Source organism: Hyla sarda, chromosome 8 (genome assembly GCF_029499605.1).
Source record: "Hyla sarda isolate aHylSar1 chromosome 8, aHylSar1.hap1, whole genome shotgun sequence".
Classification (NCBI taxonomy): domain Eukaryota; kingdom Metazoa; phylum Chordata; class Amphibia; order Anura; family Hylidae; genus Hyla; species Hyla sarda.
Window position 1 is genome coordinate 219,924,762 of NC_079196.1, and position 26,426 is coordinate 219,951,187.

The following is a 26,426-nucleotide window of genomic DNA, read 5'->3' on the forward strand; positions in this document are numbered from 1 at the left end:
CCTCGGGACTTCCGTGTGGAATTCTGAACGGAAATTCCACTGCAGCAGAATGTAGTCGGGTTCAATGGGATTCTGCCGCGCTGAGCACATTGTGGAATTTCTGTCAGAGGTTTCCAGCATGGAAATTTTTAATTCTGTGTCTGCAAAAAGAATTAACCTATTCATTCTTTCTGCAGACTCCGCACGGAATGCATAGTGGTCAGTGAGATGGCGCATTCCTGTGCGGTCCTAGTGCCGGTATATTATGCCAGCGCCTGCGGTCTCCGGAATATCAAAGTGTGAACATAGCCTAAGTGTAGAGTGCAATGCGCCGCTCCAAGCAGCCACGCAGGGACTTGTGAGTCACCGCATGCATGCACAGTGTGAGTACACTGAGAGTACGTTCAGCGACTTGCAGGCCCGTGTGGCTCCTCGAAGCGGTTTTCTATGGGCCCTTAAAGAGGTACTCCGTCCCTGGCATCTTATCCAAAGGATAGGGGATAAGATGTTAGATCGCCGTGGTCCCGCTGCTGGGGACCCCGGGGATCGCCGCTGCGGCACCCCGCCATCATTACTGCACAGAGCGAGTTCGCTCTGTGCGTAATGACTGGCGATACAGGGGCCGGAGCAGCGTGACGTCATGACTCCGCCCCTAATGACATCACGGCCCGTCCCCTTAAGGCAAGTCTATGGCAGGGGGCGTGACGACCACCATGCCCCCTCCCATAGACTTGTATTGACGGGGACGGGCCGTGACGTGACGTCACAAGGGTCGGAGCTGTGATGTAACGATGCTCCGGCCCCTCTATCGCCCGTCATTACGTGCAGAGCGATCTCGCTCTGCGCAGTAATGATAGCGGGGTGCTGTAGCAGCGATCCGCGGGGTCCCCAGCAGCGGGACCAAGGCGATCTGACATCTTATCCCCTATCCTTTGGATAGGGAATAAAATGTCTAGGGGCGGAGTACCCCTTTAAGCTCTGCTCAGCTTTGCGGAGAGTTTAGTGGAGCCAAAGGAGGACAGTGCCCAGCTGAGTTCTTAAAACTTTTGACATCCCTGACATTTTCTGAATCTACAGTTTCATGTAAACTCAGTGTTCTATTACTGGCAGCAGAGGATGACTGTAAGTGTGGTGTAATGTGTGCCCGGGGGGGGGGGGGGGGGGAGGGGTCACACATTGGGGGTCGGGGATTACTGTATTATTAAAGACCTGTTTACTTAACACTGATCGCTGCTTTCTGTCCTCAGCCCAGCGTCACATACCAGGCCATCAGTAAACGGCTGAAAGTATCAGAAGAGGTATAGACCTTTCCCCATCATGTTTATTGCTTTGGTCCCTTCTCCTCCAGCACTGACATCGGTCTCGTTTTCTGTTCACAGGACACCGGCTCAACCTCTATCCAGGCAGCAGACAGCACAGCCATCAACGGCAACATCACCCCCACAGACAAGAAGTATGTGTCTCACCCTACATTGCACTGTTAAAGGTGTACTGCAGTGTTAGACACTTATCTGCAGGATAGAGGATAAGTGTCTGATCTTGGGGGGTTGGACTCCCCGACCGCTGGGACTCCCTGACCGCATGCGTGTGGTCGACCTCTTTGAGGTTGACGACACGCCCCCCCCCCCCCCCTTACAGTTCTATGCACTAACGCTGCATCTCTACCTTTCCCTTAGAGATACATGGAGGGGGCACGTTGGCCACCGCGCCATGCTGCGGCCGACATGCCTCCTGCAGGAAATCACGGGGTCCCAGCGTTCAGACACCCCAAACCCCCCCATGCGCTCAGACACTTAGGGGATAACTGCCTTTATACTGCAGATCTCCTTTAAATAGCACCTGGCAGGGACAATGGGCAACCCAGGTATCACAGGTTACACATTTTTCTAAGTACAGTGGTCCCTCAACATACGATGGTAATCCGTTCCAAACGGACCATCGTTTGTTAAAACGATCGTATGTTGAGGGATCCGTGCAATGTAAAGTATAGGACAGTGGTCTACAACCTGCGGACCTCCAGATGTTGCAAAACTACAACACCCAGCATGCCCGGAGTTGGCTGTCCGGGCATGCTGGGTGTTGTAGTTTTGCAACATCTGGAGGTCTGCAGGTTGTAGACCACTGTTAGAGAAAGTTATACTCGCCTGTCCCTGCTGCTCCGGACCGTCACCGCTGCCCTGGATGTCGCCTTCCATCGCTGTCGCCACATCCCCGGGGTGTCCCCGACGCTCCGGCAAGGCCTCTTCTTCCCCGGCATCCTCGCTCTCCGTCGCCGCAATCACGTCGCTACGCACGCTGCTCCTACTGGATGACGGGACGGCGTGCGCAGCGACGTGATGACGACGATGGAGAGCGCCGATGATGCAGGGGGTCCCGAAGAGGACGCGCCGGAGCCTCGAGGACAGGTAAGTGATCGTCAGCGGACCACACGGGGCACCGTAAACGGCTATCTGGTGGCAGCTGAAGCAGTCTGCGCTGCCAGATAGCCGCTTATGCGATGGCCCGACATACAAAAGCATTGTATATTGATGCTGCCCTCAACATGCGATGGACTCTGAGAGTGATTGTATGCTGAAAAGGGTACTCGGTTACATAAAAACATATCCCCTATCCACAGGATAGGTGATAAATGTCTGATCGTGGGGGTCCCTGTGGTCAGACCCCTGCCATCAGGCACTTTTCCCCTATCCAGCCACCGCTTCGTGCACGGACCTGTGTCAATCGCCACACGAAGGGGTGGTCAACATGCCCCCTTCATACATCTCTATGGGAGAGGTGGAGGTACACAAGTGCTGTATATCCAGTTTTCCCATAGAGAAGCATAAAGGGCATGTTGTCCACCGCTCCGTACGTTGGTCGACACAACTCAGTGCACGGAGTGGTTGCAGTGCCGAGCAGGAGATTACGGTTCGACTGCAGAGATCCCCCCTGCAACACTTCAGATACTTTTAAGTTTTTATGTACTGGAGTACATCTTCAATCTTATGTGAATGCCCGTCTTTATACAGACATTAAGGCTGCTTATAATCTGCGCTATGTAACAGACCCCCTTCCGCTGTCTCCTCTGATCTGTTTTCTTTTTTATCTTGATTAGGATCGGATTTCTCGGTTTGGGCTTAATGGGCAGCGGCATAGTATCAAACCTACTAAAGAAGGGGCACACTGTGACCGTATGGAACCGGACTGCAGAGAAGGTACAGGTCTGAGACAAAACCTTCCCACCCCCCTTTTTCTCTTGATAGTTAATTGTGTGTTATTCAGTCCATCATACCTGTCATGGAGGGGAGGACTTCATAGCGATGTGGTGTTTATAATGGAGGCTGCACTCATTGAGGGTTGTAGTATTCCACTGGGGGCGGAGCTTATCTGCATCTCCCGCCATGGCCAGCGGCTGGTGCCGCACATCCCGCATCACGTGTGATCTCATACTTCATTGGAATCACTGCAGCGCCCCGTGTGTTCAGACCCATCAGGGCTGACCTGTGACGTCATAGTCTGTTACTGTGGAGACGGCCCTGAGAATATCAATCTCCGTTATTTCTCTAAACTAGAACACGTCTGGAGGAATTTACAGTGAAGTGTGGGATCAAGATGAGAACAACAAGGTAAAGACTCTTCCTTTCATCTCGCAGCCCCTGCAAAGCATTTTCCTTAAGATAATGTCAGAGAGTTGTCTCCTGCTAAGGCTAAAGTAAAAAATTTTTTTTTTTTTGATTTGTCTGTTCCTAGGAAAGCTGGGTTACAGTGCATATGGCCGCCATCACATCTGCTTTAGCTTTGTGCAGATATGGAAAGTTATACATGGGAATCTTGCTTAGGCTGCATTCGTACACAATTTTTGTATCCATCAAACATTGTTGAAATGATGGCCTAAAATTGTTCCCAATTATATGCAAAAAAAAAAAAAATCAAACTTCTATAGTAGCCATTTTCTCTATCGGCTCCATTGGGGGACACAGACCGTGGGTGTATGCTGCTGTCTCTAGGAGGTGTGACACTATGGTAATAAAAAAAAGTCAGCTCCTCCCAGCAGGATACGCCCGCCTTCAGGCTCTGAGCTAATCAGATTAAGCTTAGTGTCTGAAGGAGGTGGACATGGTCTGGGTTCCTCCAGACCAGGTCTTCTGATTTTTTGTTTTAGTTTTTTATTCCTCTTCTTTTCTGTTTTCAGGTGGGGACTCAGGGACTGCGGTTCCCTGTTTCCCCATTGCGAGTGTGGGGGCACAGACATTGTGTATATGTGCTGTTAACCCCCCCCCCGCCAACGGTCAGCGCTTGGGTGATACCTCACGGGTCCGGGTCCCCCTATTTCCCTGCTCGCCTCGCTCGCGCATAGCAGCCAGGCGTGATGCAGGTAACGAAGGCTGACTGAAGACTCCATTAGGTAAGTTCTTCTGACTGAGGTAAGTACTTTCCCCCTTTTTCTCCATAGGTACGGACTCGCAACAGCTGGAGACCCCCCTGTTTTGGCCCACCTTGTTTTTTGGGGCTAGCTTTCAGGGGCTGCACTTTATTTTTGGGGGAGCAGTGGCACCTGAAGGGACATTATATATGGGGCACTTCATTTAGGTGTGTGGGTGCTTGGTGCGTTTATTTCACAGCGCCTTATTCCGGCACCTTACTTATGTGTGTGTCTGTGTATGTTTCGGGGTACTTCGTTCACAGCGCCTTATGTGCGGCTGTCAGCCACGGCGCTGTCCCGGCCCAGGCGCTCTCAGCGCCGGCTTACTTTCACTTTGCCGGCAGCGCCTTATTCGCAGCTGACAGCCGCGGCACTTGCCGCCAGCGCCTTATCGCTTCTGCACCGGCTTCTTTCTTTTCTCCGGCAGTTTCCGCCGGCGATGGCCGCCCGCTCTATTCCCCCGAGCGCACAAACGGCCGACAGGTGCGCTCGGGACAAGGAGCGGGCGCCATAACAGTTTCTCTTCGGCGGTCTGTAGCTCCGCCCACAGGGCTAGGAGCTCTCAGAGGCGCGACGCAGCCTCCAATCAGCGCCGTGGGCGCGAATTTCAGTGGGAAGGGGTCAGTTAGTTAGTGCCTTGCTTCAGGCATGCCCCCCTTTTCCTATTGGCTGGCCTGTCTCACTCTCTAGCTGCACAGAGCAAGTTTCCTCACTGCAGCTGACAGGGGACACAGACCAGGGTGAGAAAGTTCCTATCTCCCTTCTTTTCCCACATGTCCGTACCCAGAGCTGTTCCTCCCTCTAAACAGAGACCTGGAACCTCAGTGACTTACTATCTCTGTAAACACTGTAATACCAAGATGTCTGGCTCTGCCGAGCCCACTTGCCCTGCCTTCTCCACTGCTCCCCCAGACACCCTGGTTACCCCCTGATGCCCCTTCGGTCCCGGTGGATTCAGCCGCTCCACCAGCCTGGGTTTCTTCCCTGTCCCAGTATATGGCTGACTTGACCCAAGTCTCCCGCTCGGTGGCTGAGGCCTCCCGGGAAGTGGTGTCCGCCTTGAAGGGGTCTTCCCTGCGCAGGACTTCTGGAAGGGCCCGCTCCTCATCTCCACATACTTCACCCTCTCACAAGTGGCCTAGGGGTGCCTCGTCTGACTCTTGCAATGAGTCTTCAGATAGACGTGAGCGTTCCCCTCGTGGGTCCCACTCCCCATGTCATCTGGGCACAAACGTCGCTCCTCCAGAGGACGTTCTCGGAGTTGCTGCTCTGCCACGCCAGAGCCGCGTACTCTGTCAGTCTCCACCCTCCAGGACTGCCTCTACTCGTTCACATTCTCCTGGTGAACTGGTGGACGAGGCTTCCGAGCCGGCATCTGACTCAGAGGACCGCCTGGACTCGGTTGCAACGGTGAACTCTTTGGTTACAGCCCTAAGAGACACCTTTCATCTAGAGGACCCAGGATCTTCGGATGTCAATCCAGGAGTTTCCTTTCATCGTGCTCAGCCAGCACCTCAGAAGTTCAGCTCTCACGCAGACTTTGACGACATTCTGGAAACCACATGGAAACACCCAGACAAGAGATTCCCGGGAATCAAGACAATTCAAGATCGTTATCCATTTGACAAGGTCTTTGGGGGACATGTATCATTATTTGTGTATGGTAGAAGCAGTTTACCCCTTTTCCCGAATTCTAAATTATGTACCGAAGCGCTAAATTTATCAATCAAGCGCAATGAGCTTCATAAATTGCGGGTAAATATAGTAATCTCCCCAATCCACTCTTTGGAAAATAGAATCAATGATTTAGAGCATCTTGCTACGTTAAGTCCAAGATGGCTTATATTTGCGCAAAAAAAACCAGCTCTTGCGGCAACATTTTTGGTGTAAAGGAAAAGTACGCAGTTAATAAATCCATGCGTACTATGTCACTCCAAGGTACCCCGATTAGGCCACATCTGGAGGACATGCTCTACCAAAACGTGCGCAAAAAAAGGGCGCAAAAAAAATACACACAAAACAGGGGTAAAATCTTTGATACATGGCCCCCTTTCTCACTAAGGTGGTTTCCCTTCCCTCAGTGGATCCACCAGTTTCCTGGATCAATAAGGCGACTACACTGCCTCTGGCATATGCCGCTGCCTTCAAGGATCCCACGGACAAGAAAGTGGAATCCTTACCGAAATTTGCCACTGAAGCTGCTGGCTCTTCTCTTCTTCCCATCTTCGCCTCGACATGGGTGTCCAAGGGCCTGTCAGAGTTTTGCCAAAAGCTCCGTCAGGATATCTTAGCGGGATCCCCCCCGGAGGATCTATCTGCTTTGACTCTCCAATGCTCTAAGGTTGTTCTGCCTATGCTGTGGGTCACCTAGCGGCTCTCCGCCGCTCTATGTGGCTTAAAGCTTGGAATGCGGATGCCGCTTCCAAAAGATCTCACTGAGCTTCCCTTTACGGGTGGCCGTCTTTTTGGCAAACGCCTTGATGAGATTATCTCTGAGGCAACGGGAGGTAAGAGTTCCTTGTTACCTCAAAATAAGGCTCTCCCTACTTCTCAAAGGAAGTCCTTTTTCCTTTCGGAACTCCAGCTCCAACAAGGGGTCCGGGCAGGCGCCCTCGTGGGATAAGAAGGCTCCCTCGTTCCAGGCTCGCCCGTCTTGGAAGTTGGACTCTGACCGATCCGGCTGTTTTGCGCTCAAATCAGGCAACCGCAAGCCGACTTCTGCATGAAGTGAGGCCCCCACCCGCGGTTTCTTCTCGGGTGGGAGGTCGTCTCTTACTTTTTCGAGACATTTGGACCTCTCACATTCAAGACTCTTGGGTCAGGGACGTGACTGTTACTGGATCGAATTTACATCCTCTGTGGGACTGCTTTTTTCGCTCTCGGACCCCCCGGTCTCCTCCTCTGGCGAAGCAGTTTTGAGCAGCTCTCCAGTCTCTGCTTCTCCAGGGGGTGATTGATCCTGTTCCTCCAGGGGAACGGTTTCGGGGTTTCTATTCAAATCTTTTTGTCGTCCCCAAGAAGGACGGTTCTGTGTGTCCAATTTTGGACCTCAAACGTCTCAACCATCATCTTCTCATCTGCCACTTCCGAATGGAATCCCTCCATTCGGTAGTGGTGTCCCTGGAAGAAGGGGAGTTTCTTTCATTGGTGGACATCAAGGATGCCTACCTCCATGTGCCAATATTTCCAGGCCATCATCGGTACCTCCGCTTTGCGGTTCCGGAAGGGCACTTTCAATTTGTAGCCCTCCCCTTCGGTCTAGCCATGGCTCCTCTGGTCTTTACAAAGGTCCTTGCGCCGGTGATGGGCCTGTTGCGGGCGAGGGGAATCTCGGTGATACCCTTTCTGGACGACCTTCTCATCAAGGCTCCATCCAGGGCCCAGACTCTGGAGAATCTGGACGTCACTCTCCACACTCTGACTCGCTTCGGGTGGATGATCAACCAGGACAAGTCAGTCCTCCATCCTACCCAGTCTCTAACCTTTCTGGGACTTCACTTCGACACGGCCTCTGCCCGAATTCGTCTTCCGCCGGACAAACGTCTGGCGCTCCAGTTGGGGGTTCGCTCCCTTCGGACCCAGGTATCGGTCTCCATCCGCACTTATATGGAAGTCCTGGGTCGGATGGTGGCAACTATGGAGGCCGTACCTTTTGCCCAGTTTCATTACCGCTCACTTCAACTGGCGATTCTCTCCCGATGGAACAGGTCTCCTCTGTCCCTCGATCGTCAGATTGTTCTCCCTCGCAGGGTCTGTCAGTCTCTGCTCTGGTGGCTCCGCTCCCCCCTTCTTCTCCAAGGGCGGTCGTTGTTTCCCCTTCACTGGCAGGTTGTTACAACGGATGCCAGCCTGTCGGGCTGGGGCAGTGTGTTCAGGGATTGGACGGTTCAGGGGCTCTGGTCTCCCCAGGAGACCCTTCTTCCGATAAACATATTGGAATTATGGGCGATTCTTCTTTGTCTTCTTCATTAGGAGTCCCATCTTCAGTCCTGTCCGCGTTCAGTCGGACAATGCCACGGCCGTGGTGTACATAAATCGTCAGGGCGGCACTCGCAGTTCGGCAGAGGTGACCAAGATTCTCTCCTGGGCGGAGAGCAAGGTTCCGGCCATTTCGGCGATTCACATCCTGGGGGTGCTCAACTGGGAAGCGGACTTCCTCAGTCGGTCCTCACCCGACCCCGGCGAGTGGTCCCTACATCCAGAGGTCTTCGCGCAACTCTGCGACCTCTGGGGCATTCCGGACGTGGACCTCTTCGCGTCCCGGCACAATCGGAAGATCCTTCCGTTTGTGTCCAAGTCCCGGGACCCTCAGGCTCTGGCCGTGGATGCCGTAGTGATTCCTTGGGCGGGGTTTGCCCTACCCTATCTGTTCCCTCCTCTTCCGCTTCTTCCCAGGGTGCTGAGGAAGCTCAAGGCAGAGGACGTCTCCGCCCTTCTGGTAGCTCCAGATTGGCCCCGAAGGTCGTGGTACACAGACGTAGTAAGACTCCTGGACGACGCTCCACTGCGCCTTCCGCTCCGTCCGGACCTGCTCTCTCAGGGTCCTCTTTGCCACCCCAATTTACAGTCGCTGCATTTGACGGCGTAGCTGTTGAGACCGCGGTTTTGAGGGTCCGTGGGTTCTCTTCCCAAGTCATTCGCACCATGCTCTAGGCTCTTAAGCCCTCCTCTGCAAGGATTTACCACTGTATTTGTCTTATTTTCGTTGGTGTGAAGCACAGGACTTCTCCCCGGTGACCTTCTCTGTTCCCTGTCTTCTCTCCTTTTTGCAGTCGGGGTTGGAACTGGGGTTGTCTCTCAGTTGCCTTAAGGGTCAGGTTTCGGCCCTTACTGTTCTTTTCCAGCGGCCTCTGGCTACTAATCCTCATGTCCGGACCTTTCTGCAAGGAGTGGCGCACGCCGTTCCTCCTTATCGGTTACCTTCTCCCCCTTGGGACTTGAATTTGGTTCTGAGTGCCCTCCAGGGTGCACCCTTTGAGCCCCTTAGAGAGGTGTCTCTCCGCCTCCTTTCTTGGAAAGTGGCGTTTCTGGTGGCTATCACCTCCATCCGGAGGGTGTCTGAACAGGCAGCCCTTTCCTGCCGTTCTCCGTTTATGGCGATCCACCAGGACAAGGTTGTTTTCCGGCCAGACCCTTCCTTTTTGCCTAAGGTGGTCTCGGCCTTTCATCTCTGAGGACATTGTCCTCCCGTCTTTTTGCCCTGCTCCTTCTCAACCTAAGGAGCGCTTACTACACAAGCTGGATGTAGTTTGGGCTGCTCGGTCTTATCTCTCCATCACTTCTTAGTTTCGTCAGTGTGATTCCTTTTTCGTCCTTACGGAAGGTCGTCGCAAGGGACAACCTGCTTCCAAGGCCACCATTTCTCGGTGGATTCGGTCTGCCATTTCGGAAGCCTATCGCTGTAAGGGGAAGATTCCTCCTTTCAGGGTTGTGGCTCATTCCACTCGTTCTGTTAGGGCATCCTGGGGTCTCCAGAATAAAGCCTCGGCCTCGCAGATTTGCAAGGCGGCTACCTGGTCGTCTTTGCACACTTTTTCGAGTTCATACTTTCGCATCGGCTGATGCTACCCTGGGGCGTAAGGTTTTGAAGGCGGCAGTGGATCAGCCGTCTGCCTGATTACTTTTTTGCCCACCCAAGGGACAGCTTTGGTACGTCCCACTGTCTGTGTCCCCCAATGGAACCGATAGAGAAAAGGAGATTTTTTAACACTTACCGTAAAATCTCTTTCTCGAAGGATCCATTGGGGGACACAGCTCCCGCCCTTTTTGGGGTTTCTTCCTTGGTTCTCTGTCCGAGGGTGCGTTCAGTGAGGACGACTACACGCCCCATCCGCTGCATCTCCGCCTCTTCCATAGAGATATATGGAGGGGACGTGTCGGCCCCCTCAATGCAAGTCTATTGGAGGGGGTGTGACGGCCATCACGCCCCCTCCCATAGACTTGCATTGAGGGGGCGGGATGTGACTTCATGAGGGGGCGGGGCTATGACCTCACAAGCTGCTGGTTCCAGCGTTCTGAGCAATTTGTTCCAAACGCTGAGCAGCGGAGTACCCCTTTTAAGGCTAGTTCCTTTTTTATATGGTTTAAAAATGTGTGTGTGTGTGTGTGTGTGTGGGGGGGGTGGGGGGGGTCATATAGTGGTTATATATGGATTCTGCCTCCAAGTGTCTAGTACCTGCGTAGTTGATATCCAGCTCTGACCAAAAACTGTGGTAATAATGTTTTTAGTGAAGACCCGACGTTATAGACTACAGTCAAAACTGGGGCTAGCCTTGTTAAGTTGTATTTTAGGGTCACTTTAACTATTTAAAAGGACACAAACTAAAAAAAAAATCCTCTTATATATTAGTGCTGGAGCATATTGAGTGAGTGGCAGAATATCGGTCACATACGATGTAGATGTTTCTGGAGGTTTCAGCACTAGGTTTATGTGACAAAGTATTGATTACGGGAAAGGGCGGCTTCTACATTTCCTATCACTCATCCTACATCACCTTTATCCTCTCCCTAGCCTGCGATGGCTGATAACAGAGAGCATATGCATGACGACCAGCAGGTTCAGTGTTTCCCTTTTTACGTTATTTTTATTGTATTTTTATTTTTTTTCCCCCTCTAACGCGTTCAGTCTCCTTCTCTTGCAGTGTGACTTGTTCGTTCAGGAAGGAGCGCATCTCGGCAGAACACCGGCAGAAGTCGTCTCCACCTGCGACATCACGTTTGCCTGCGTTGCAGATCCCAAAGCAGCTAAGGACGTACGTCGTTATCCTGTCTGGGGTCTTTTTTAAATTATATTCATACACCTCTGGATGTATTGGGGTAGTATAATGGGTACTTAAAGGGGTATTCCATGCAAAAACCTTGTTTTATATATCAACTGGCTCCGGAAAGTTACAGATTTGTAAATTACATCTATTAAAAAATCTTAATCCTTCCAATAGTTATTAGCTTCCTAAGTTGAGTTGCTGTTTTCTGTCTTGACTGCTTTCAGATGACTCATGTCCCAGGAGCTGTCCAGCTCCTATGGGGATATTCTCCCATCATGCACAGCTCCCGGGACGTGACATCATCATTGAGCAGTTAGACAGAATTCTTCAGAAGCTAATAACTATTGGAAGGATTAAGATTTTTTTTTATAGAAGTAATATACAAATCTGTTTAACTTTCCAGAGCCAGTTGATATATAAAAAAAAAAAGTTTTTGCCTGGAATACCCCTTTAAGCAATAACTCCCTGAATGCGTAGGCTGGAGCCCACATCAGTCTCCTCTGTACTACGTCGGTAGTCTGCAAACTGTGTATCTCCAGCTGTTGCAAAACGACAACTCTAAGCATGACCGGACAGCCGTTGGCTGTCCGGGCATGCTGAGTTGTCGTTTTGCAGCAGCTGGAGGTCCACAGTTTGGAGACTACTTCTCTACACTGACAGCTGCATCTAGGTCTCTCCACCATACTCATCTTTTCTATTAGGAAATGCTATTTGCTGTTGAGCTACCTGTAGGTTTAGTTTGGATGGGGAAGTTAGTAGTTGTACCACTAGATGGTGGTGTGGAGGGTTTTGTGTTTTTGAAGGAGTTTTTCCTTAATGTTGCTTTCTGCTCTGCTTACAGCTGGTGTTAGGACCCAGTGGGGTACTGCAAGGGATCCGTCCTGGAAAGTGTTACGTGGACATGTCTACGGTGGACCCAGAGACTGTGGCTGAATTAGCACAGGTATCTGCAATCGGAAAACGACACTGGAATTCCCCCGCGATCTCCCGTATGGGCATTGCTGGGCCTGTGCACGGCTAATGCGCGTGTTGTCGACCCAGATACAGCTCTATGAGAGAGGCGAGGATGCACGAACGCTGCATCTCCGACTCTCCCATAGAAATGCATGGAGGGGGTGTGTTGGCCGTGTCCCCTACGGGAGATTGCAGGGGGTCCTAGCGTTCAGAACCCACAGACACACACACACACACACACACACACACACGTGTGATCCAGACCTGTATCCCCTATCCTGCTTATAGGGGATAAGTGTCTTACAATGCAGGTCTCCTTTTAAAGTGTACCTGTTGAGGTGTCCCGAAAAGCTTGCACGACGCTAGGAGGATCTCTACCTCCCTACGCTGTCTGATCGCCGAATAACTGCTCTGTGCCTGAGATCCAGGCAGGAGCAGTTGAGCAGCAATGACTCTGATCAATGCCATGCTATTGCATGGCAGTGATCAGTGTAGGAAATCAGTGTATGCAATTATATAGTCCCCTATGGGATCTATAACATTGCAAAAAAAAAGTTAAAATAAAGTGTTAATAAATGTGATTTAACCCCTTCCCTAATAAAAGTTTGATTCACCCCCCCCCCCCCTCTTTTCCCATAAATAAAAAAACTGTGCAAATAAAAATAAACATCTGGTATTGCTACGTGAACAAATATCCAAACTATAAAAATATATAGTTAATTAAACCGCACGGTCAATGGCGTACACGTCAAAAAAATAATTTTGTTCAGTTTTTATACCATAAAAAAATTAAGTGATCAAAACAAAATTGGTACCGCTAAAAACTTCAGATCAGTATTGAATGGGGGCATACTCACCTCAGTTGTCCCCACATACTCACCCCTTGATGTCTTCAGCCAGCATTAGGCCAAGCTGCATCATGCCAGGCCGTCATAGCAGGGCGAGCTGGGGCAGTAGTGGGGGACCCAGACCCCAGGGTACAACCTCCAGGCGCTGGCCATTGGCGATAAGGGGTTGACGGCCCATAATCTATGCCCCGTGCCCCTTTGTCGCATATGGGGAACTGGTAGCACCATGCTCCTGAACCCTCACCTGAAAAAGGGAAACAAAAAGGAGAAAAAAAAACCTAACTAAACATCCCTTACTAGAAAATAAGAAAAAAAGACCAGGTCTGAGGAGCTCCCAGACCTGTATCTTGCCTCCTGCTGACACTAGTTAAAACAGATTACCTCACTTCCAGTGGGCGGGTATATCCTGCCTGGGAGGAGCCGACTTTTTTTCCTAGTGTCAGCGCCTCCTAGTGGCAAGAGCATATAATCATCTGTATAGGTTTCCCCCAATGAAGGCTACGAGAGAGATTTTACAGTGGCTGCAAAAAATCTTTTTTATTTTTTTATTTTATTTTTTTCAATTTTGCCCCACAAATAACTTTTTTTCTTGTTTCGCCCTAGATTTTGTAGTGAAATTAATGGTATTACAAAGTAAAACATTTTTGCAAAGAACAAGCCCTCATATGGATATTTAGGTGGAAAATTGAAAGTGTTATGATATTTAGAAGGTGAGGAGGAAAAAAACAAAAGTGCAAAAATGAAAAATCACCAAAGAGGGAAGGGGTTAAAGTGACAGTGCTCATTTAAAGATGGAATATATGAAGATTCCTGCCCAGTTTTTTAGTATTGTCCCCACACTCACCTCTGTTCTCCTTCCTCCAGGTTATAGTGTCTCGGGGCGGCCGCTTCCTAGAAGCCCCTGTGGCCGGCAACCAGCAGTTATCCAATGATGGCATGTTAATAATCCTGGCAGCCGGAGACCAAGGCGTCTATGAAGACTGCAGCAGCTGCTTCCAGGCCATGGGAAAGACCTCCTTCTTCCTTGGTAATCCCATCTGATATTTTGTGATACTCACAGGTTGTTTGATGGCAGATTATAGGAATAGGGGGGAGTAGTGAGCAGATCTTCTAGGTGGCTGTAACCTGTTCATGTGTTAGGGAGGAAGGGTCAGTAGGGCCCTCCAGAAGTATTTACAGGGGTACTCCGGCCCCAAGACATCCAAAGGATAGGGGATAAGATGTCTGATCGCGGGGGTCCCGCAGCTGGGGACCCCCGCAATCTAGCATGCAGCACCAACCTGTAAGCACTGCAGGAAGCACTGGAGGCTCCATCCCCGACCATGGGGACGGAGTATAGTGACTTCACGTGACTCTTGCCCCGCCCCCTCAATGCAAGTTTATGGGAGGGGGCGTGACGGCCGTCACGCCCCCTCCCATAGACTTGCATTGAGGGGGCGGGGCGTGACACCATACAGGGCGGAGCGTCACACTCCCTCCCATAGACTTGCATTGAGGGGGTGGGGCGTAATGTCACACAGGGCGGAGCGTCACGCTCCCTTCCATAGACTTGCATTGAGGGGGTGGAGCGTAATGTCACACGGGCAGAGTCACACAGGGCAGAGCGTCACGCTCCCTCCCATAGACTTACATTGAGGGGGGGTGGGGAAGTCACACGGGGGCGGCGTTGTGACATCACGATACTCCGTCCCTGTGGTCAGGAGGCATAACACTAGGAGCCTCCAGTGCTTCCTGCAGTGCTCACAGGTGGGTGCTGCATGCTAGATTGCGGGGGTCCCCAGCGGCGGGACCCCCACGATTAGACATCTTATCCTCTATCCTTTGGATAGGGGATAAGATGTCTTGGGGCCGGAGTACCCCTTTAAGGTAAGGATTGCGCTGATCTTGTGAGGGAATATGACTTGTCCACCCAAGATGATAGTAAGGAGAGGTCCTTTTATATGGGCCGATATAAGGCAGTGATTAAGCACCAATCTCACTGATCGGTTCTCGCTTGCGGTGCCTTCAGGGGGCTCAATCAGTCGTGTGGCCAATTAAATAAATGGCCGCCTAAAGACCGCATATCACCTGTGCACCCTATTTATATGGCCGCCTAAAGACAGCATATCACCTGTGCACCCTATTTATATGGCCGCCTAAAGACAGCATATCACCTGTACAGCCTATTTATATGGCCGCCTAAAGACAGCATATCACCTGTGCAGCCTATTTATATGGCCGCCTAAAGACCGCATATCACCTGTGCAGCCTATTTATATGGCCGCCTAAAGACCGCATATCACCTGTGTAGCCTATTTATATGGCCGCCTAAAGACAGCATATCACCTGTGTAGCCTATTTATATGGCCGCCTAAAGACAGCATATCACCTGTGCACCCTATTTATATGGCCGCCTAAAGACCGCATATCGCCTGTGCACCCTATTTATATGGCCGCCTAAAGACAGCATATCTCCTGTGTAGCCTATTTATATGGCTGCCTAAAGACAGCATATCACCTGTACAGCCTATTTATATGGCCGCCTAAAGACTGCATATCACCTGTGTAGCCTATTTATATGGCCGCCTAAAGACCGCATATCACCTGTGTAGCCTATTTATATGGCCGCCTAAAGACCGCATATCACCTGTGTAGCCTATTTATATGGCCGCCTAAAGACAGCATATCACCTGTACAGCCTATTTATATGGCCGCCTAAAGACTGCATATCACCTGTGTAGCCTATTTATATGGCCGCCTAAAGACCGCATATCACCTGTGTAGCCTATTTATATGGCCGCCTAAAGACCGCATATCACCTGTGTAGCCTATTTATATGGCCGCCTAAAGACAGCATATCACCTGTGCAGCCTATTTATATGGCCGCCTAAAGACCGCATATCACCTGTGTAGCCTATTTATATGGCCGCCTAAAGACAGCATATCACCTGTGTAGCCTATTTATATGGCCGCCTAAAGACAGCATATCACCTGTGTAGCCTATTTATATGGCCGCCTAAAGACAGCATATCACCTGTGCACCCTATTTATATGGCCGCCTAAAGACAGCATATCTCCTGTGTAGCCTATTTATATGGCCGCCTAAAGACAGCATATCTCCTGTGTAGCCTATTTATATGGCCGCCTAAAGACAGCATATCTCCTGTGCAGCCTATTTATATGGCCGCCTAATGATGTGATTAGCTAAACAAGTCTTTAGTCATTTGCCGCCGGCTAATTGTAGCCTCTTAGACAGGCCGATGGTTAACTAGCAAAAGCTCATTTGCCCGATAATCGTCCAGTGTAAAAAATAAAATAAAAAAATATTAAAATGAAAAAAACTTAATGTACTGGGTTGGGAGTAATGGGAGCTTGTTTACCACAGCACGGAGTATTAAAGGGGTACTCCGCCCCTAGACATCTTATCCCCTATCCAAAGGATCGGATATAAGATGTCAGATCGCGGGGGTCCTGCCGCTGGGGACCCCCGGGATCTACCATGCAGCACCCACCTTTTAGCGGCTTCCGGAATCGCTGGAGGTCCTCAGGCTGAGTCCATCTCGATCATGGGGACGGAGCATAGTGATGTCACGGCTCCGCCTCCATGTCACACCCCCTCCCCCGTGACGTCACTATGCTCCGTCCCCGTGATCACCAGGGGACTGATTCTAACGGGGTGCTGCGTGGAAGATCACGGGGGTCCCCAGCGGCGGGACCCCCGCGATCAGGCATCTTATCCCCTATCCTTTGGATAGGGGATAACATGTCTTAGCGCCGGAGTACCCCTTTAAGGAAGAAGTGAGATGATTTTGTAGGGTACATTGAATTTTTGAGGAGATATATCAGTCCTAAGGACCGGACTATTTTGGGAACATAGGCTTAGACTTAGATAGGCAGGGTTCTCTAGCAGCGCAGTGTATTTCAGGAAAGGAGTGTGCTGATCTTTGGGGTGAGGGAGTGACCGATTTACTAGTGATAAGTTTGGGTAAAGTATGGTGTCTATGGCAGCACAGTATTTTTTGTTATTTTTGGGGGTAAAGTCATGTATCCCATGTTATGTTAGTGGGGAAAGAACTGTATGTCAGGAGCAGAGTCATATAACTGTAAAGGGTTTGACTAGTGGAGACTAATGGCTGGACCAAACATTTTTCTACAGCAATCTAGTTATGGGGGACGAGGTTTACACCCCCTAATATAACCGCATGGGGCTTCTATACACATTCAGCACTTCCGCAGTGTTAGTGACAGTGTTGTAGTGGAAGTAAAGGGCGGCCTTGTAGAGAAGACACTGCATGGAGGGGAGGCTGGCATTGTATATACCAGTGGTCTCCAACCTGCGGACCTCCAGATGTTGCAAAACTACAACTCCCAGCATGCCCGGACAGCCAACGGCTGTCCGGGCATGCTGGGAGTTGTAGTTTTGCAACATCTGGAGGTCCGCAGGTTGAAGACCACTGGTATAAACTGATATCTTCATTGTCTTTCTCTTTTCCAGGGGAGGTGGGTAATGCAGCCCGGATGATGCTGATTATTAACATGGTCCAGGGCAGCTTCATGGCCACGATAGCAGAAGGCATGACGTTGGCGCAGGTGACCGGTCAGTCCCAACAGACCCTGCTGGACATCCTGATCCAGAGCCAGCTATCCAGTATTTTCCTGGACCAAAAGTGCCAAAGTAAGACTGTCCCCTCCCCTCATCTTCACTGTTTGTTTGTTCTCTGTCTGTGAGCCGTGAAACCACAAATGTCATGGCTTCATTTTCTGCTCTAATTCCAAAGAACAAGCGAGTCTGTCCCTGACTACATATCTCTCCTTACAGACATCCTGCAGGGGAACTTCAAACCAGACTTCTATCTCAAGTACATCCAGAAGGACCTGAGGCTAGCCATCGCCCTGGGAGACTCGGTCAACCACCCTACCCCTATGGCTGCCGCAGCCAATGAGGTGAGTCGGCGCTTGCATAGTGGAAACGTGTCTGCAAAATGAGTCCTGTGGTCAATGGGGAAACTGTAGCTGCACATAGACCCCTTAACTATTACACCTGGAGACCCCAGTTACATTTAGTGAAACGGTCCTTTCTTGAGCGCTTCATTGGGGGACACAGGACCATGGACCATGGGTATATGCTGCTTGCCACTAGGAGGCTGACACTAGGCAAAAAAACAAAATAAGGCTGGCTCCTCCCGGCAGGATATGCCCGTTACTGGCTAGTAGGCTGGTATATCCTGCGGGGAGGAGCCAGCCTTCTTTTGTTTTTTTGCCTAGTGTCAGCCTCCTAGTGGCAAGCAGCATATACCCATGGTCCTGTGTCCCCCAATAGAAGCTCTGAGAAAGAGAATTTACGGTAAGTCCAAAATTCTACTTCTATATTATCCGTGCCATACTTTGCCTGTTTTAGCCTGATTCCCCGGTCGTTGCTAATAGATACACATGATTTTAAAATGACACGCATTGATTCTTGGTGAATCAGGCTGCTTTAGTGGAGTATCTACAGCTCAGTGAAGTGTTCAGTGCTGAATGCAGCTTTAGCTGTGACTGGAGGAAAGCGCTAATGCATTAGCCAGGGACTAAATTTACATTTTCTTGTTTTTCTTGCTGTCAAAAAGGAAAGCTCACAGAAGGTTGCAACACTTAGAGATGTCCGGTAAGGACTATTCCTATTCCATACTGCCCGGGCTGCAAAAAAAAAGAGAAAACAAACTTTCACTCGCCTTCCTACGTTCCCCTGGAGCTCCGCTACAGCTGATCGGTCGGCCGGGCTGCCTGCTTCCTACTTCCTTTAGCCCGCGACATCACACAGCGCTTCAGCGATGTCCCACCTCGGCCGGTGATAGGCTGAAGCTCCGTGTGATGTCGCGGGGCTAAAGGAAGTAGGAAGCAGGCAGCCCGGCCGACCGATCGGCTGTAGCAGAGCTCCGGGGAATGTAGAAAGGTAAGTGAAAGTTTTTCTCTCTTTTTGCAGCCCGGGCAGGATGGAATAGGAACAGCCCGTACCGGACATCTCCTTTTAAGTGAACCTTCTCTTAGTGTCTGTACATAGGTCATATTCTCTAGAGCTGGAGGCTCCTTATCAGAGTGTATTCTGTTGTTATGGCTCCTAAAGACACATATCCTTATACAGGGGTTCTTACAGAATTGATGTCCTATTCTAAAGTCAAAAAAGAAATAAACCTAGTCATGCACTTCAGGGTCAGCTGTGCCCAAATGGGGGTATTGTAACTCTTTTTCCTGGATGGCAAATGTGGGGGGGGAGAAGGATTGGGCATGTTGGATTTTAACACTCCAACTCCCACAATCATCTGTCTGAATGTTTATTCCTATTCAAGTGGTTGGTAACTGAGCTGCATTAGCGGGGCACTGGAGAAACCCTTTAAATTGGATATTAAAGGGGCATTACTTTATTTTAATATGACTAAACTGATCCTTGTGTTTTTTCTCTGACAGGTCTACAAAAGAGCGAAAGCATTGGACCAATCCGATAATGACATGTCCGCCGTCTACAGGGCCTACATCCACTAGTTCCTTCATTTCATTGTCCAGGATCCATCTTTTTCTCCGCCTTGTTTTTAACTCCTCACAGTCCGCCTCTGTGGTTTTTTTTGTTATTTTTTTCCTTCTTCCAGATTTATATATTTTTTCTCATTTTCACCGTTGGCACCAGAGTCTAGTTTTTCGTGAACTGTCGACACGGCTCCTCTCCGGGCAGCGGTGTCGGATTGGCTCCGGCCCTTGCACTAATGGCGACAGTTCCTTCACCGTTCTCTCTCCGTAGTGACCTGTTCTTACCAAGTGGATCCTCCTGGTGCGCAGAACTCTCCCCACCACCCCCCAGTGCATGCTCATCTCGAGGACCATCCACTTCACTGCTGAAGGACATACGAACGTTGCCCTGTAGACGCGTGTCCTCCAGATGACTACTTTCTTGGAAGTTGATTTGCCTACTTGTACAGTGCACAAGATACTTTTTTTTCTTTTTTTTTTCCCTTTTTGTTAGGATCCTCCCTAAATTTCCTTTACCCGTATCACATAAGGGTCGGTGGCTCTCTGATCACTTGCTTTTTGTTTTACTTTCCGTGGACTGTACTATAAAAGTGCGGTAAGTGCGCGTGGTCTGCAAACCTCAACAAAGCAACAGCCATAGACCTCAAGTGATCTGTGCTTTGTTGTGCACTTCGTAAAGCAGTGGCTTCCAACCTGTTCCAACTACAACTCTCAACATGCCCTGGTATGCTGGGGGTTGTATGTATGCATCAGATTGGGGCACGCTGCTCTAAGACCTGATCAGCAGCTCCTAATGCATTGTACCAAAGGTTGGAAACCACTGCTGCTACAGTGTAGACTCAACCATTTTTACAGGTCACTCTATGTAGGTCATTGACAAGCTCTGCAAATAGTCGACTTATACTCCAGTTACACCCAAAGGCGCATTAATATATATATATATATATATATATATATATTATATAAATTTATTTTTAATCAACTGGTGCCAGAAAGTTTAAAAAGATTTATAAATTACTTCTATTTAAAAAAAAAATCATAATCCTTCCAGTACTTATTAGCTGCTGAATAGAACATAGGAAATTATTTTATTTTTGGAACACAGAGCTCTCTGCTGACATCACGAGCACAGTGCTTTCTGTTGACATCTCTGTCCATTTTAGGAACTGTCCTGAGCAGCATATGTTTGCTATGGGGATTTTCTCCTACTCTGGACAGTTCTTAAAATGGACAGAGATGTCAGCAGAGAGCACTGTGCTCGTGATGTCAGCAGAGAGCTCTGTGTTCCAAAAAGAAAATAATTTCCTCTGTAGTATTCAGCAGCTAATAAGTACTGGAAGGATTAAGATTTTTTTTTTAATAGAAGTCATTTACAAATCTGTTTAACTTTCTGGCACCAGTTGATAAAAAAAAATTATAATTTCCACCGGAGTACCCCTTTAAGGCTGCAGAATGTCCTCTCCCTGCCACTGCCTGTCGATCTAGTGTCTTCACTCTTGACGTACTGCATTGTAGGAGATGAATTTTTTTTTTTTTTTTATGCTCCTAACGCAGTGTTTCCCAACCAGGGTGCCTCCAGCTGTTACAAAACTACAACTCCCAGCATGCCCGGACAGCCGAAGGCTGTCCGGGCATGCTGGGAGTTGTAGTTTTGTAACAGCTGGAGGCACCCTGGTTGGGAAACACTGTCCTAAAGAGTTTACTGGGATCTTACTTCATCTCTCACATCGCAGTGAAGTATGGGATCTCTGCTGAGCATGTCCTATGTCGGTCAAAAGGTTTTTTTTTTTTTAATTCTATGCCGCTTTGGGTGGGATTGGAGTCTGTGCACGCTATAGATCAGGATCAGCGCTGTCAGCAGCTGCCGACAGTGCTACTTCTTAAACCTTCGCTTCTGACCTTCGGCCCCTAGAGCCCTTAGCCGTTTCAGCAATATTGGCAGCTAAACCTGTAAACCTGTCTCCTCCGCTAGACACAGTGTCCTGTTTTTTTGTTCTTTTTATTTTATTTTATTTTTTTTTTGCTTGCTGAAAACTTTTATAAAGAAATCCTCATTTTATTTATTTTTTATTCGATTTTATTATGCATTTTTTAGGTTTTTATTTTTTTTTTTAGTGACAGGATAGAGTTTTTTTTTTTTCTGCGTAAATGTGAGAAGCTAAAAAATAAAACGGGCACTGCGGCAAGGCTCGGACGTGGGGGGCATCCTGCAGGGTTTACCTGTGGGCTCTATATAGGGGGAGACGGAAGTTTCTAGATGTATATACAGTAGAACAATCATGTGTCTAAATGCATACCCCCCCCCCTGTCACCTAATTTAAAGTGAATCTTGACCCTTTTAAAAAGGGTATTCTGTCTCTTATCTCTAGGATGATAGGTGCAGGGAATGAAGTTACTGCGGTGCTGATTCAGCGCCACGTCCTCTTAGCTGTTGTAAAACTCTTAACTCCCATCGTGACCCTGACATGTAGAAGTGGATGAGGGGCATGATGGGAGTTGTAGTTTTGTATTAGCCTGGAAAGCCACAGGTTGGGGGAACACTGCACTAGAGAAATCGCTTAAAAATGTATTTTTAAATGTGTCCATAACAATAGCCCCCAACAGTCGTGGAACTGCAAACCCCAGTATGCCCTGGCAGCTTCAAGGGCATGCTGGGAGTTGTAGTTTCGCAACAACCAGAGAGCCACAGATTATCTGTTAAATAAATCAGCATGGTACTAACACATGTGACTGGCATAGACTGGGGATTGTTTAAACCAGTGGTCTCCCAACCGTTTAACCCCCCCCAGATTTTGCAAAACTACAACTCCCAGCATGCCCGGACAGCCGTTGGCTGTCCGAGCATGCTGGGAGTTGTAGTTTTGCAACATCTGGAGATCTACAGTTGGAAGAGCGCAGTCAGTGACCAGCAGAGCCAATGCCGCCATATCCTCTCCTCCTGCCTATCTTGACTCCCGCAGCAACCTTTTTTTTTTTCCCCGATTGTCGAACACGCTGTAGCTTTCTCCTCTGATCAGACTTTAACATACATATTGGATTATTTTTTATTTTTGGGAAAGGGAGGGTGTTTGGGGGGAGGGGCATTGTGAAAGGGGAGGGGCTTTTATGTTTTATAATTCAAAGTTTTGTCATTGGAAAATAGTGTGGTATATGGGAGGGGAGGGCACGGGTAATAAGTGAGTTTTGTGCAATTAGCAATGCTACTGGCAGACAATAAAGCCTTCCTTGTTAATTATTTACATAACGTCTCGTTTATTGTGAACAAATTAAGATGGCCGCCACCACAGGTCTCTTAAGGGCTATCCCTCGGCCTTCTAGTTTAGGGGGCTGTGTGTGTGTGTGTATAGCTCTGCCACTAAGTACAGTACTTAACACAATCCGCTGTACATGCATGGTGATGGAGTAGGCTCAAGAGTGAAGCATATGCCATCGGCAGAGATGTCAGCTACGTAGAACACCTATGAAGTGGTCATTTCGAGTACACACAGTTTGCAGCCTGCTTTTAGGTTCTTCAGAATCTTATGTGGTGGCATTCTCCCAGCTGGCTGTGAGCTGTGTGTTCAGAGTTTACTGTAGCTGTTGGTTCTCTGCTTTCTGTCTACGGCCCAGGTCATTCACCCCTTGTCTTGTATCTGTTTATACTCTCTATCACACTCCATGTATGTTCTCCTCCCTATATACAGCCTGTGAGCTCCTCTCCATGTATGCTCTCCTCCCTATACATAGCCTGTCAGCTCCCTCCATGTATGCTCTCTTCCCTATATACAGCCTGTGTGAGCGTATGCTCTCCTCCCTATCAATAGCCTGTGTGAGCTCCCCTCCATGTATTCTCTCCTCCCTATATACAGCTTTTGTGAGCTCCCCTCCTTATATGCTCTCCTCCCTATCTACAGCCTGTGTGAGCTCCCCTCCATGTATGTTCACCTCCCTATCTACAGCCTGTGTGAGCTCTCCTTCCTATATCCAGCCTGTGTGAGCTCCCCTCCATGTATGCTCTCATTCCTATATACAGCCTGTGTGAGCTCTCCTTCCTATATACAACCTGTGTGAGCTCCCCTCCATGTATGCTCTCCTTCCTATATACAGCCTGTGTGAGCTCCCCTCCATGTATGCTCTCCTTCCTATATACAGCCTGTGTGAGCTCCCCTCCATGTATGCTCTCCTCCCTGTATACAGCCTGTGTGAGCTCCCCTCCATGTATGTTTTCTTTCCTATATACAGCCTGTGTGAGCTCCCCTCCATGTATGCTCTCCTCCCTGTATACAGCCTGTGTGAGCTCCCCTGCATGTATGATGTCCTCCCTATATACAACCTGTGAGCTCTCCTCCATGTATGAACTCCTCCCTATATACATCCTGTGTAAGCTCCCCCTCCATGTATACTCTCCTTCCTATATAGCCTGTGTGAGCTCCCCTCCATGTATGCTCTCCTACCTATATACAACCTGTGAGCTTCCCTCCATGTGTGAGCTCCCCCTCCATGTATGCTATTCTACCTATATACAGCCTGTGTGAGCTCCCCTCCATGTATGCTCTCCTACCTATATACAGCCTGTGTGAGCTCCCCTCCATGTATGTTTTCCTTCCTATATACAGCATGTGTGAGCTCCCCTCCATGTATGCTCTCCTACCTATATACAGCCTGTGTGAGCTCTCCTACCTATATACAGCCTGTGTGAGCTCCCCTCCATGTATGCTCTCCTTCCTATATACAGCCTGTGTGAGCTCCCCTCCATGTATGCTCTCCTCCCTGTATACAGCCTGTGTGAGCTCCCCTCCATGTATGTTTTCCTTCCTATATACAGCCTGTGTGAGCTCCCCTCCATGTATGCTCTCCTCCCTGTATACAGCCTGTGTGAGCTCCCCTCCATGTATGATGTCCTCCCTATATGCAACCTGTGAGCTCTCCTCCATGTATGAACTCCTTCCTATATAGCCTGTGTGAGCTCCCCTCCATGTATGTGTGAGCTCCCCCTCCATGTATGTGTGAGCTCCCCCTCCATGTATGCTATTCTACCTATATACAGCCTGTGTGAGCTCCCCTCCATGTATGTTTTCCTTCCTATATACAGCATGTGTGCGCTCCCCTCCATGTATGCTCTCCTACCTATATACAGCATATATGAACTCCCCTCCATGTATGTTTTCCTTCCTATATACAGCATGTGTGAGCTCCCCTTTATTTTTGCTCTCCTTCCTATATACAACCTGTGTGAGCTCCCCTCCATGTATGCTCTCCTACCTATATACAGCCTGTGTGAGCTCCCCTCCATGTATGTTTTCCTTCCTATATACAGCATGTGTGAGCTCCCCTTTATTTTTGCTCTCCTTCCTATATACAACGTGTGAGCTCCCCTCCATGTATGTTTTCCTTCCTATATACAGCATGTGTGCGCTCCCCTCCATGTATGCTCTCCTACCTATATACAGCATATATGAACTCCCCTCCATGTATGTTTTCCTTCCTATATACAGCATGTGTGAGCTCCCCTTTATTTTTGCTCTCCTTCCTATATACAACCTGTGTGAGCTCCCCTCCATGTATGCTCTCCTACCTATATACAGCCTGTGTGAGCTCCCCTCCATGTATGCTCTCCTACCTATATACAGCCTGTGTGAGCTCCCCTCCATATATTTTCTCCTCCCTATTTACAGCCTGTGTGAACTGCCATCTATAGATTCTGCGGCTCCTTATAACCTATGCGATCTGATTGGTTGCTATGGGCAACTGCACAACTCTTCCTCTACACAGGGTTTAAAGAGTACCTGTCACTAAATAAACTAACTCAGGCTATGTTCCCTAAATACTCATAACACCCCCCTGCACTTAAAAAAAAAATTCTCGGTGGCACTTCATTGGATGACACAAATACTGATGGGTATATGCTCTTGCCACTAGGTGGCGCTGACACTACATAGAAAAAAAAAGTCGGCTCCTCCCTGGCAGGACATACCCGCCCAATGGAAGTGAGGTAATTGGTTTTAGCTAGTGTCAGCAGGAGGCAGACACAGGTCTGGAGCTCCCCAGGTGAGTATATGATCCCACCGTTTTTCTTTTCCTTCTTCCCTCAGGGTCCCTGTACTCCTGGGACGGCAGGCATTCCGACTAGGCAATTTCAGCTTGTGGGACCTCCAGTACCCACTTCGGCCGGTGGTTCGGGGTGCTCCTTCTCAGGGTTTTTTGCTCCTCGTTGAGCCCTATTTTTTCTTCCTGTCCCTCAGGGTCCATGTACTCCTGAGACGGAAGGCGTTCAGGCAGCCGAATTATTGCCACTCTGGCTGATTTCAGCTTTTGCAGAGATGTGGTTTTCTGAAAGCGTTATTTTTTTCCCCTTCGCTGTTCAGAGACTGCGCCATGCTTTCCGCTCTTCTCCCCGGGTGCTCGCAGCGTGCCCCTGGGACAGTGGTTTTGGGGCCTGTAACTTTTGGAGTCAGGTCATTGGTCTTGTTCTCCATGCTTCACCGGAGACAGTTCCCGTCTTTCTTCAAAAAATAAATAAAAACAGCGCCACACCTGTCATTAGGTTGTGTGTGGTATTACATTCACGTCAATGGAACTGAGCTGCAATACCGCACACAAACACAGAGCAGGAGTGGCGCTGTTTTTAGAACGGCGAGTTTTCAAGGGGGGTTAAAAAGAATATGCATCTTTAGAACAGTGGTCTCCAAACTGTGATCCTCCAGCTGTTGCACAACTACAACTCCCAGCATGCCCGGACAGCCAACGGCTGTCCGGGCATGCTGGGAGTTGTAGTTGTGCATCTGTTTTGGAAGACCAACACCCTATGGACCCTCCTGTCCTCTCTACCACCCTTTAGCCTCCGCCGCTCCGTCTCCCTCTTTATCCCTCCGCTCACCTGCTTGCAGCCAATCAGAACGCGGGCGCACCATCACGGGGCGGGGCTTGTGATCTCACAACAACACGGCGTCCAATCACCGAGCGGAGTGTTGCACATACTGACCAATGAGCTCACGCCTGCCCGCCCTGTCAGCCAATCAG

General features: G+C 49.4%; 1 protein-coding gene across 10 annotated transcripts in view; it reads left to right on the forward strand.

The window, feature by feature from the left end:
• Positions 1–19,974, forward strand: part of GLYR1 (glyoxylate reductase 1 homolog) — a 38,181-nt gene extending 18,207 nt beyond the window's left edge. For 4 of the 10 annotated variants that reach the window (XM_056537133.1, XM_056537123.1, XM_056537132.1 and 1 more), the window contains 11 exons: positions 1,227–1,277; positions 1,359–1,432; positions 3,074–3,179; positions 3,531–3,584; positions 10,893–10,937; positions 11,023–11,133; positions 11,987–12,088; positions 13,812–13,974; positions 17,422–17,601; positions 17,746–17,870; positions 19,371–19,974. In XM_056537133.1, coding sequence (XP_056393108.1) covers positions 1,227–1,277; positions 1,359–1,432; positions 3,074–3,179; positions 3,531–3,584; positions 10,893–10,937; positions 11,023–11,133; positions 11,987–12,088; positions 13,812–13,974; positions 17,422–17,601; positions 17,746–17,870; positions 19,371–19,445 — 1,086 coding nt within the window. In that variant the 3' untranslated portion in view covers positions 19,446–19,974. The remainder of the gene's footprint in view (positions 1–1,226; positions 1,278–1,358; positions 1,433–3,073; positions 3,180–3,530; positions 3,585–10,892; positions 10,938–11,022; positions 11,134–11,986; positions 12,089–13,811; positions 13,975–17,421; positions 17,602–17,745; positions 17,871–19,370) is intronic. The other 6 variants (XM_056537126.1, XM_056537130.1, XM_056537124.1 and 3 more) reach the window with 5 other exon arrangements.
• The last annotated feature ends 6,452 nt before the right edge of the window (positions 19,975–26,426 follow it).